Source organism: Lithobates pipiens, unplaced genomic scaffold (assembly GCF_037356315.1).
Source record: "Lithobates pipiens isolate NorthernLeopardFrog02 unplaced genomic scaffold, aLitPip1_a1.2 Scaffold_19, whole genome shotgun sequence".
In the NCBI taxonomy this organism is placed as follows: Eukaryota; Metazoa; Chordata; class Amphibia; order Anura; family Ranidae; genus Lithobates; species Lithobates pipiens.
In genome coordinates, this window is record NW_027507764.1 from 449949020 (window position 1) to 449961774 (window position 12755).

The following is a 12755-nucleotide window of genomic DNA, read 5'->3' on the forward strand; positions in this document are numbered from 1 at the left end:
TCCTGGCCTCCCGTCTCAATCGGAAGGTGCCGAGATTTGTATCCAGGACAAGAGATCCTTGGGCAGACATGTTGGACGCGCTGGTGGCTCCGTTGGTCAGTATCAACGAATGATCTACGCCTTTCCTCCGTTAAAGCTACTACCACGTCTGCTCCACAGAGTGGAGACCGAGGGGATTCCAGTAATTCTGATTGCCCCAGATTGGCCTCGGCACCCCTGGTACGGCGACCTAGTACGCCTGGTTGCGGACGCTCCCTGGCGTCTACCGATGCGAGAAAACCTTCTGTCTCAAGGTCCAATTCTCCATCCCATCGCTGGTTTTAATGGCATGGCTGTTGAGAGCTAAGGAACCAGGGCCTATCGGATTCTGTGATTTCAACTATGTTGCAAGCACGTAAATCTTCTCAGAAGATATATCATCATAACTGGAAGGCATACATCTCTATGTGTGAGGAGAAAGGATTGCGTCCGCACACCTATTCTGTTTCCAGGATCCTGCTGTTTCTGCAGCGAGGAGTAGCCCAGAAATTGGCCTTAAGCACCATTAAAGGATAAATATCGGCTTTGGCTGTATTTTTTCAGCGACCCCCCTAGAGTCTCACTCTCTAGTGAGCACTTTTGTTCAGGGGATCCGCCATTTAGTTCCTCCAGTGCGTCCACAGTTACCCCCGTGAGATCTAAACCTGGTGTTAACGGCACTTCAGAAACCGCCGTTTGAGAACATCAGGGAAATTACCTTGGTGACTCTTTCCCAGAAAGTCGTCTTTCTAGTGGCCATTACATCGGCCAGGAGGGTCTCTGAACTGGCAGCGAAGTCGCCTTATCTGGTTATCCATAAGGATAAGGTGGTGTTCAGTCCGGAGTTCCACATCAATGAAGACATTGTGTTACCATCTCTGTTACCTAAACCGACACATCCTAAGGAGATAGCCCTTCATTCCTTGGACATGGGCTCCACGGGTGTATTTGTCTGCCATGGCTCCCTTTCGGAAGTCAGACTCTTTGTTTGTTTCGGGAGCTGGTCTGAAAAAGCTATGGCGGTCTCGTCGGCCACCATTTCTAGGTGGATCAGACAGATTGTGGTCTAGGCCTACGGCTTGAAGGGGCAGGTGCCCTCCTTTCCTGTCACAGCCCATTCCACCAGGGCAATTGGAACTTCTTGGGCTTTTTGACATCAAGCGCCAGTCGCTCAAGTGTGTAAGGCGGCGACTTGGTCGTCCGTTCACACCTTTACCAAATTCTACAAAGTGGATGTAAGCACATCGGCTGATGCCTGTTTTGGCTGCAAATTTTTGCAGGCGGCCGTGTAATGTTGCAATTGCACTTATTTTTCCTGTTTTTTTTTTTTTAAGAAAATACAGGTACCTTTGAGTATAATGCACTGTTGCATTGTTGGCAGCAAGTTCTGATGCGGCTAGATAAGGTGATGACTCCCCTGTTAGGGAGCACTTCTGGTTGTGGGTGAAGTTTTTTTATGCTGTTTCCCACCCCTCGTTATGACACTGCTAGGGGACGTCCCAATGGTCAAGAATAGGGAGCTGTGTCAGTCAGTGAACAAAAGAGAAAATAGGATTTTTGTACTCACCGTAAAATCCTTTTCTCTGAAGTTCACTGACTGACCAAGCACCCTCCCCTCCTATTGATTTACGTTATACTGCTTGTTTATGTACTGAATCTGCAGGAAGCAGGCTGGGGGGTTGTTACTGAAGGGACCGCCCCTTGGACAGAACTAGAAAGTTCTGTTTTTTTTTTGTAAATATGTAACATGTTCTGCCTAGTCGTCTCCTGAAGGTGACGTAACAACCCGATGGTCAAGAAAAAAGGATCTGTGTCAGTCAGTGAACTTCAGAGAAAAGGATTTTACGGAGTCATAACAATGATACCAATGATGAGGCACTATTCTCCTCCCCCCCGACACCAGTGATAGGTCGTTATTCCTCCCACTAAAGATGTGGCATTCTTTAATCCCACTGTCACAGGGACATTTTCTACTCCCACTGGCCACAGTCCAGACCCCCCCCCAAAGTCTGAAGGACAATAAACTGGATCCTTGTTTAGAAAGTTTGGAGACCTGTGTTATTGATGACTGGTGGGTTCTGGGGACCATCAAAGAATGATCTTCTAGGTATTCAGAAAGTAGTACCTAGGGGTAATAATTACTGTCTGTCTATTTTCAGGTACCAGATCATTCTGTGAAAGAACCTAAAAGTAGAAAGAAGAACCAGAGCAAGCACCAGAAATGTCAAAATGAGAGCCGCACAGAAGCTGTGGTAGAGCTGACAGGAGATATAGAAATTGTAGAAGATAGTAATAAAAATACTCATCAGACTGAAAAGGCAGAAAGCCCATTAACAGTCTCTGAGAGCAGAGATGCACTGCAACCCAAAACTACAGATCCCACCATAGAGAAGAGTTGGGAAAATTACTGGAACCAGTATGGACAAGGGCTGCTGTGGCAGGATTGGGTTGTAAAGAACCCAGAGATTTGCCAGAGTTACTCCGAACCCTGGATTTCTCCCGAGACTTCAGAAGCGTGGAATAAACATTACAATGAATTATACTGGCATTATTATGAGCAGTTTCTCTACTGGACACAGCAGGGATGGACTTTCGACTCGCCAGTTGACTGTGCCGAAAATTCAGCTGAACAAGTTATACATGATGCAAAACTCCCAAGCCACTCTCTGCAATTGCCGCCAAGTCTGAAAGAAGACATTGATCGTGTATGTGATGACGTTGTGAACGAACTGGAGAATATAAATCTTGATACAAAGCAAACTGAGCAGGACTGTGAATCTTTAAGTGTTATTTATGAGAGTCATCAGGCACAGGACACAGAGAGCCCTGAAACGCATTGTCCTTGTGATCCTGATCACTGTGATCGCAGAGATGGTGGTTCCGGGGAGACAGATGCACCATCTGGACATTCTGCATCCTGTCAGCCAGGTCTGTAAAATTAGCACTTATTGATTGCACTAATGGCTAATTTATTGCCAATATATAACAGGAGATGGCCTTAGCACTTCTTTTATTAAAGCAATTTATAAATAGGAAAGAAAGCTTGTGGTGATTAACTGTTTTCCTGCAGGCCTGATGATTTGTTTAAAAGTACAGTCCCCGTGGTGGATAGTATTCTGTAAATAATAATAGCTCCAATAATTGAACATCTGAAAGTAATACAGAGAGATACAAAAAAAAAAAATCATGACAGACTTTTTGTATGTGATCTATTCAAACTGGGGGGTGGGGGGGGGGGCTGGTTCTGCAATGCTAACCAGTTGGAAGGGATGCATGGGTTGTTGGGGTTATTGTGGCACTCATGGAACCTTGTATTGTACAAGAGAATGAGTCAAGCTTATATAATTATAATTTATAATCCAATTTGAATGATAGCATACTAGCACACAAACTGAGATTCTGTCTCAAACTCCATATCAACAAAACGTATTTTTCTTTTCATAAATCAGGGGACACAGAGCCATAGTAGTTACTATGTGGGGTTATAGGCCACCTTCAGGTGATGGACACTGGCACGCCCTAAGACAAGAAGTGCACTCCTAATATAACCCCTCCCACTACTGGGAGTACCTCAGTTTTTTCGCCAGTGTCTAGGTGTTGGTCACGGAGTAAATATGTGATGTGCTGAGCTCCTCTGGAGCAATCCTTGCTGGGGCTAGCTATGCAGACAGATCCATTCAAGGTGTCTTTCTAGCCGGATTGAATGGTACCTGGGCCTTTTTTCCGAAGAAACTAGGTTTTTGCTTGTGAATGTTTCTCTTTTGAGAGCTGGACCCCGGAATCCAGTACTTTGGATTTAGCTAACTTGGAATTAAGACCATAAAGTTTACTGCCGGTGTGCTATTGCAGGTCCAGGCTTGTGGGTTTCCTCGAGGATCCCCAGGTCCTGAAGGTTTAACGGAATCCACCGTGAAGGGTGAAGCTTGGGTCTGTTGGTTTACCACAGAAAACCCTGCCGCAGGAAAGGTAAGTGGAGTTTTTCTAAGAACTTTTTAAAATTTTCTTATGAATTGTCTCCTTTAACCACTTGCTGACAGCTGCAAGTACATTTACGTGGGCAGAATGGCACGGCTGGGCAAATGGGGTACAGGTACATCCTTTTGAATTTGCAGTGTGGTCACGTGCGCGTCACCGGTGGCGCGAGCGCGACCCTGCCAGGACCTCCGTGACTCAGATCACGGGTCCCGTGGACTCGATCGCCGCAGGGATAGTCTCCCGGAGCTGCAAAACGGGTAAACAAGCATCTCCCTGTTCTGCCTTGTGACACTGTCACTGATCATATCTCTCTGTAATCAGGAGCTATGGTCAGTGAAGTGACGTTCGTAGCCCATCCCGCTAACAGTTAAACACTCCCCAGGACACATTAAACCCCTCCCTAGTCCCTTAGTGGTTAACCCCTTCACTGCCAGTGTCAGTAATCAGTGCAAATTTATAGCACCGATCACTGTAAAAATGACTGGTCCCAAAAATGTGTCAAAATTATCCGATGTGTCCGCCATAATGTCGCAGTCACGATAAAAATCGCAGATCGCCACCATTACTAGTAAGAAAAATAAAACAAACCCCTATTTTGTAGATGCTATAACTTTTGCGCAAACCAATCAATAAACGCTTATTGCGATTTTTTTTTTTTTTTACAAAAAATATGTAGAAGAAGACGTTTCGGTCTAAACTGAGAGAAAAAAATGTTTTTTTTATATATTTTTGGTGGATATTTAGTATAGCAAAAAGTAAAAAAAAATTATTTTGTTCAAAATTATCGCTCTATTTTTGTTTATAGCCCAAAAAATAAAAAACGCAGAGTTGATCAAATACCACCAAAAGAAAGCTCTATTTGTGGGGAAAAAAAGTAATTAATTTTGTTTGGGACAACGTCGCACATGTGGGCAATTGTCAGTTAAAGCGATGCAGTGCCGAATCGCAAAATGTGCTCTTGTCTTTGGCTAGCAAAATGGTCTGGGGCTTAAAGAGGAAGTAAAGCCTAAGCAATAAAAAAAAATAAAAATAACCCCTGCAAGACAAAGGCATAATGAGCTAGTAAATTTAATGGTTTAACTATTTAAGACCCACATCCTAAAGGACCGTGGGCTGTCAGCTTCTACCTTGGTTAATGCTAGGAATCCGGCCTCCAGAATCATATATTATAGAGTCTGAAAGGCATATGTCTCCTGGTGTGAATCCAGGGGTTGGCACCCCAGAAAATATCTCATAGGTAGGATCTTTCAGATGGGATCAGTAATGAAGCTGGCCTTGAGCACCATCAAGGGCCAGGTGTAGGCCTTATCTGTGTTTTTTCAATGACCACTTGCTTCACACTCTCTGGTTCTTAACCTTATCCAGGGGGTAACGTGGATTCATCCCCCAGTTAAGCCACACCTGAACCCTTGGGATTTAAATTTAGTCCTTTCAGCTTTACAAAAACAGCCTTTTGAACCAATTCAAGATATTCCCTTGATCCCCTTGATGAGAGAAATAGTTTTCTTGGTTGCCATGTCTTCTGCAAGGAGAGTATCCGAGTTGGTTGCTCTTTCCTGCAAAGAGCCTTATTTGATTATTCATAAGGATAGGGTTGTATTGCGGCCTCATCCTAATTTTCTACTGAAGGTAGTGTCAGGTTTTCATTTAAACCAGGATATTGTTCTGCCTTCATTTTTTCCAGAACCTCGTTCTGTGGAAGAAAAGTCACTACATTCTCTTGATGTGGTGAGAGCGGTCAAGCTCTATTTAAAAGTGACTGCTCAGATTCGTAAAACAGATGTTTTGTTTGTCTTGCCAGACTGTCCTAAAAGAGGACAGGCGACGTCTAAATCTACCATTTCTAAATGGATTCGTCAAGTGATTGTTCAAGCTTATGATTTTAAAGAGGAAAATTCCTCCTTTTCATATTAAAGCGCACTCCACCAGGGCTGTTAGTGCTTCTTGGGCAGTGCATCACCAAGCCTCCATGGCTCAGATCTGCAAGGCCGCAACTTGGTCTTCAATTCATACATTTACCAGATTCTATGAAGTAGATGTAAACGGTCATGAGGTATCGCCTTTGGGCGCAGTGTACTGCAGGCTGCAGTATAAGTCTTCTAGTCTCTTGGTGCCCTACTTTTGTTGTGTCTCCCTCCCTTCAGTTGTCCCTGCTATGGGACATCCCACACAGTAACTACTATGGCTCTGTGCCCCCTGATGTATGAAAAGAAAATAGGATTTTTAGAACAGCTTACCTGTAAATTCTTTTTTTTGATGTACATCAGGGGACAGGTCCCTCTCTTCTTGGTATACATGTGTATTGCTTTGCTACAAAACTGAGGTACTCCCAGTAGTGGGAGAGGTTATATAGGGAGTGCACTTTTTGTCTTAGGGCGTGCCAGTGTCCATCACCTGAAGGTGACCTATAACCCACATAGTAACTACTATGGCTCCATGTCCCCTGATGTACTTTGAAGAAAAGGATTTTACAGGTAAGCTGTTATAAAAATCCAATTTTTCCTATTATTTAGTTAGCTCAGGTGACAGAATGATCAGAAAGAATTATATACTATTCAGTGTGGACTTGGAACGATTTGAATAATTCCGTTTTTTTTTCCGAAATAAGTGTCACAGCTGAGTCAAGAAAAAACTGTACAGAAAGGGCGAGCAACAATTTGTAGGGATGCGGGTGAGGATGAAGATGAACCTCCAGAGCACAAACAAGCAAAAATCAAGAGAAGGTAAGTGTAAATCTGACCAGCCAGAAATATGGTGTAATGTGCTTCCTTTTCATGTGCAGCATGTTTTCTGATTTTATCTGTGTATTAATAAGTGGATTTTTTTTTTAATAGTCATGAACTGGATGCTGAGGAGAACCCATTGGAAGTGTTTGCTGAATCTTCCACTATCCTTGGACTGAAGCATGGCAAAGGACAAAAGTAAGTATGCATTAAAATAAGCACAGGGCAGCACAGTGGTGTAGTGGTTACCACTCTCGCCTAGCAGTAAAAAGGGTTGCTGGATCGAATCCCAACCGCGACACTACCTGCCTGGAGTTTGCATGTTCTCCCTGTGCCTGCGTGGGTTTCCTCCGGGTACTCCGGTTTCCTCCCACACTCCAAAGACATGCAGGTAGGTTAATTGGCTTCTGTCCAAAATTGGCCCTAGTATATGAATGGGGACCTTGGATTGTGGGCTCCTTGTGGGTAAGGACTGATGTGGGTGTAGCAATGTACAGGGATAGGGACAATTGCAGACACTTGTTGAACTGGATGGACTGGTGTCTTTATTCAACCTTACTAACTATGTAACTATATAATCAAAGAAAATTTTGATTTAAAGCAATTTCATATAGCCACATTAAATATGTTTTAATAAGTGATATTTTTATTTGCTATACAGTGGGAAAAATAATTATTTGATTCCCTGCAGATTTTTGTAAGTTTGTCCACTTACAAATAAATGAAGGGCCAATAATCTTTATCATAGGTGTTTTTTAAATGATAGATACAGAAAATCAACCAAAAATGACAAAAAAACCCTGATACAAATGTTCTAAATTGTAAAGTAAACTGTGTTACAAGTTGCATTTCAGTGAGTGAAATAAGTATTTGATCCCCAAGCAAAACATGACTTAGTACTTGGTGGTGAAACTCTTGTTGGCAAGCACAGAGGTAAGACGTTTCATGTAGTTAGTGACCAGGTTTGCACACATCTCAGGAGGGATTTTTGTCCACTCTTCTTTATAGATTTTCTTGGCTGTTGCTTGGCAACTCAAAGTTTCAGCTCCCTCCATACATTTTCCTTAGGATTAAGGTCTGAAGACTGGCTTGGCCAATCCAAGACCTTAATGTACTTCTTCTTGAGCTATTCCTCTGGTGGTATGTTTTGGGTCATTGTCATGCTGGAAGACCCATTCACAGCCCATCTTGTGTGTTTGGCTGAGGGAAGTAGGTTCTCATCCTAGATTTTACAATACATGGCCCCGTCCTTTGGCCCCTCAATGCGGCAAAGTCGGCCTGTACCTTTAACAGAAAAGTAGCCCCAAAGCTTAATGTTTCCACCTTGGTGCTTGACTGTAGGGATGGTGTTCTTAGGGTCATAGTCAGCATTTTCATTCCTCCAAACACGGCAAGTGAAGTTAATGCCAAAGAGCTCAATTTTGGTCTCATTTGACCACAGCACTTTCTGTAAATCCTGACTGAGGGGCAGTTAATGATTATTTTGTATTTCTTCCATTTGCAAATAATCACTCCAACAGTTGTCTCCTTCTCACCAAGCTTCTTGCTGATGGTCTTGTAGCCCATTGCAGCCTTGTGTGGGTCTACAATCCTGTCCCCTGATGTCCTTTTGACAGCAGTTTGGTCTTGCCTAAGATGGTGAGGTTTGAATGGAAGAAAGAGATTTTGTGGACAGGTGTCTTATATACATAATGAGTTATCGTTAGGAGCACCTTCTTAAATAGGAGGTCCAGCCTGGGTAAAAAAAATTAAGTCGGCAGCTACAAATAATGTAGCTGCTGACTTTTTTAATATTAAGGCACTTACCTGTCCAGGAAACCTGCGATGTTGGCACCCCAGCCAATCTTTGGATCGACTCCCGGGTGCTGCCACCACCATTCTTGGTAAGGGAACCCGGCCATGAAAACTTTCGGCTTCACAGCTGGTTCCCTACTGCACATGCGTGAAGTGTGTTGCGCTTTCTAATTGGCGCGGCAGGGAAAAGAGGAGGGGTGCCTTATAACCTTCCCTTGAAAAAATAAATAACTTTTGCCTATAGTTCTACTTTAAATATAGGCTGCTAGCAGTACAGAAACTTGCTCAGAATAGCGGAATAATAAGAATCAAGGAAAGGGGGGTAGGTAGGTGAGTGGGTGAGGTAGGAGAGGGATGAGAAGTGGGGGAAAGGGAGTTCCTGAGGAACCTAGGTGCGTGCGGTACAGAGGGGCTGCTTGTAACTATTGTTAAAATGGGTAAAGAAGTGTAGAATCATACCATGAGGGGGGGGGGGGAAATTATCTATCCTTGGTTGTTGTAAGGCTTTTTTGTTTATGTACTTCCTAGCCTGGACCAGAGAGAGTGCAAAATGTCCTGAAGACTCTGGTAATAAAAGGGCTTATTGTTATAATGTAGCCATATGATACTCCAAATAGATTTGGGGTCTGCATCGTGCTATGCATCTTTGTATGTTTATAAATGCATATGTGCTGCATGTGTACCTGTTCTAGATACGGGGGAATGCCACACTTCAGACATCGGACTCTGCGCTTTCTGGATAAAGGAGTCAAGCACCGCTCTCATTTCCTGGATATGCATCGGCGTGTGAATGTTAAGAACAGCCATATATTTTTTGCAGATGACTCCGACGTGAAATCCACACAAAATAAAACATTAAAAAAGGTATGGCTTTTTCAGGTACAAGAACTGATGGCCTGTTTTTTATCAAATTGTTGGACCAATCCTTCTCTGTTTAAACTTACACAGTAGTTGGCTAATTGTATGTACCAAAATGGTCAATAAACTGGTAAATCTTGAACAGATTTTTAAACATGGTGGGAAAAAAAAAATATCAGTGATTGCTATAAAAGCCTTTCTGTCATTTAATTATATTGAACATTTTTTCATTCAAGCGGTTCTGGATCCGCACATACAATTTTTTTTATTCCCTTACCTAGGTGAACCTAATTAAAACCCCACACACAATAGGTCCTACTGGGAAGACTGGTGAAGGGGAAACTGGGACACGTGAGACGGTTCATTTCTTAAAATCTCGCAATCCTGGATAAATTATATTTCAGATTCAGAGGGACTGAAACCTGTGTTCTGGCAGTAGAGGGTGCACTTCTTCTCTTCTCTCTTCTTTTTTTTTTTTTTTTTTCCTTAGCATTGTTTTTCTACTACTTCTTTCCATTCTCTTCATCTCTGTTTGCTTTTCTTTTGTTGTTTTTTTCCATTGAATGTACTACAACGTACTGTACATTATCTTTAGCTGACAAGGGTTGCATAGTGTGTCGTAGGAGAAAATATGTTCTATAAAGCTGGCGCAACGCATACTATAAGTGAATCCCCCAGCAGGGGAGGTGGATGTGCCCCACCTTTCTCCTGGATGAGGGAGTGGAGGTTTGCAATATAGTTAATATCTTTTGATGTAGCCATATACTTCTCCATAGTCAAATGCAGAGGCTACTAAAGGGATTCTCTTCTGTTATATAGGTATCTCTTGAAACTAAGCGTATTGCACTACAGATAACCTTAGGATCAGTGTATACTGTCTTGACTTTGAATAACTGTACTATTGTGAGCATGGATGAATCCAGAGGCTAATATGACCTTCTCTGCCACATGTTTTCTAGTTGGCATTTGTACTTCTTTGAAATACTTACAATGTAATGGAAACGAATAAACATTCCATTATAGTCTACAGTCAATATTGCTTCCTTGCTTACAATAGCAGCAATTCTCAAGCATTCTGTGTTCTTTGCAGGGCACCCTCATAAATCCTGCTAATGTGATTGGCTCAGGAGTTTTTCAGGTTCTCCCTTACTTGGACTGGTTTTAGAAGGCACAATCTCCCTCTTGACTCTCTCGCCTTCCTCTATTTGAGGAAGTTAGTGGAATATACTGTTTTGGTGTTTACAGAACAGAAGCAGGAAAGATTCTGCAATGAAATTTGCTGCGTACAAATTCAGAGTGTACAAAACTGACCTCCACAAAAGGAAGGAAAAGTTCCACTTTCAATCTTATAAATAATACATGGTCTTTTGTGTCATTGGTTTGAATCAGCAGTCGGTTATTTTTGCCATTTATTTGTCAGGTGCAGACATTCCTAAGGAAGGTGGAAGGACCCACTGAGAATGAAATGAATGAAGATTTGCCAGAGGTGGAAAAGTCTCTCAGTAGTTCTGACTCAGAAGGACTGGACACCTCAAATATTAAATCACCTGCTGATGTACACAAGGAATCTTGCCTCCAAGAAGATTCTGAGAAACATAGCCATCCTGATATCAGTGACATATCTGAATTACAAGATGCTAAAATGCAGTCTGACCTGCTAGAAGACACCAGGGAAGTCAAAGAGACAACTTGTAAATTGTCCTATAATGCCATCTGGTGTTCAGAAAATGAAAATTCAGCTCTGCAACAATCAAGGAAAATTGCAGACTCCACAAGACAGCTGGCCTCGCTAGAAATTCCAAGCTATCTTCAGGTTGAAACGGAAGAAACGGGAAATGGTTGGTGGATTTCTTTCTTCTAAAATTGATCTGGGTACCTTAGGCCTTTTGCTACTTTCTGATCAGTATTGAGAGCTAGTAATATAACCTCCTGGTTATGCTGCTTAACTGTAGGCCTAAACTTTATTCTGGTCAGGGTACTATCAGTACAGAGTTTCTGTGGACATCTTTGCTGATATACATTCATTCTCGGTGGTGTTTTCTCTGCGGTTCAAAATTATTGGTGGATGATGAACAATGTAATCAAAGGTCAGTCCAGTATATAGCTACCTACTAGATTGATTTGGGGATCATCTGCCACTGTTGACAAGTAAAATTGTTAAGCCTAAATTTAATTTTTATTTATTTTATTAAGATATTGGTCCAGCCCTGGATTAAGTGGATGGTTTGTTAACCGCTTCCTGCTCAGTCTATTTTAAAATGACAGCTGGATGGGACATTCGTCGTTCTGGGTGGACACTGGACATCATATGACATCCTACTGTAATGCTCCTCAACTGGACACAGCTGATGGTTGATCAGTGCACTGGACCACTGCCATGTCATTGCTGTGACAGCAGATCACATGACAATTGTAAACAATGAATGGCTTTGATTCATGCCATTCATTGTGTACAGTTGTGTTGTTAGCTGTGATTTGGTCTCAGTGATCACATGGTACAGACAGGGACAATCACAGTCCATCTGTAAGATGTTGTTAGCAGTGGCCAATCACAGCTATTCACAACAATACACACTCAATGAATCAATTTTTATTCAGTAAAAATGGTTGTTTATACCAGTGACATTCACTGGTATAAGCAATCTTAACGTGTAAAAAAAATCCTGATCACTTCCTCGGAGTAGTACAATGTTACTATGGTAACACTGTATTGCTCTGGTCACAGCATGTTAAAAAAATGTAATTATTTTTTATTTTAAACATATTCTGACCAGTCAGTGTCCCTGATCACCGTCACACCAGTTATATTATATGATGACGCTGTACTGCACTGATGACAGTATTTTAAAAAATATATATAAAATATGAAAAAACTTTATTTTTAATATCTTCGATTATCCAAAAAATTGTGCCAAAAATTACAACTTCAAAAAACTCGCCATGCTTCCTACTAAATACCCTGGACTGTCTACTTTCAAAAAGGGGTAATTTGGGGATATTTGTACTGTTTGCCCACTTACAAAGACATCATAAGTGTATTTTAAATGATAGAGACAGAATATCAACCAAAAAGCCAGAAAAAACACACATACAGTGGTGTGAAAAAGTGTTTGCCCCCTTCCTCCTTTCCTGTTCCTTTGCATGTTTGTCACACTTAAGTGTTTCGGAACATCAAACCAATTTAAACAATAGTCAAGGACAACACAAGTAAACACAAAATGCAATTTGTAAATGAAGGTGTTTATTATTAAAGGTGAAAAAAAATCCAAACCATCATGGCCCTGTGTGAAAAAGTGATTGCCCCCTAAACCTAATAACTGGTTGGGCCACCCTTAGCAGCAACAACTGCAACCAAGCGTTTGTGATAATGTGCAATGAGGCTTTTAC

The 12755-nt window shown here is 42.0% G+C and overlaps 1 protein-coding gene across 3 annotated transcripts in view; it reads left to right on the plus strand.

Moving 5' to 3' along the window:
• TGS1 (trimethylguanosine synthase 1) overlaps nucleotides 1–12755 on the plus strand; it is an 89145-nt gene that overhangs the window by 38779 nt on the left and 37611 nt on the right. For all 3 annotated transcript variants that reach the window (XM_077492707.1, XM_077492706.1, XM_077492708.1), the window contains exons 6-10: nucleotides 2178–2946; nucleotides 6602–6716; nucleotides 6828–6914; nucleotides 9203–9374; nucleotides 10789–11206. In XM_077492707.1, the coding sequence (XP_077348833.1) occupies nucleotides 2178–2946; nucleotides 6602–6716; nucleotides 6828–6914; nucleotides 9203–9374; nucleotides 10789–11206 (1561 nt within the window). The remainder of the gene's footprint in view (nucleotides 1–2177; nucleotides 2947–6601; nucleotides 6717–6827; nucleotides 6915–9202; nucleotides 9375–10788; nucleotides 11207–12755) is intronic.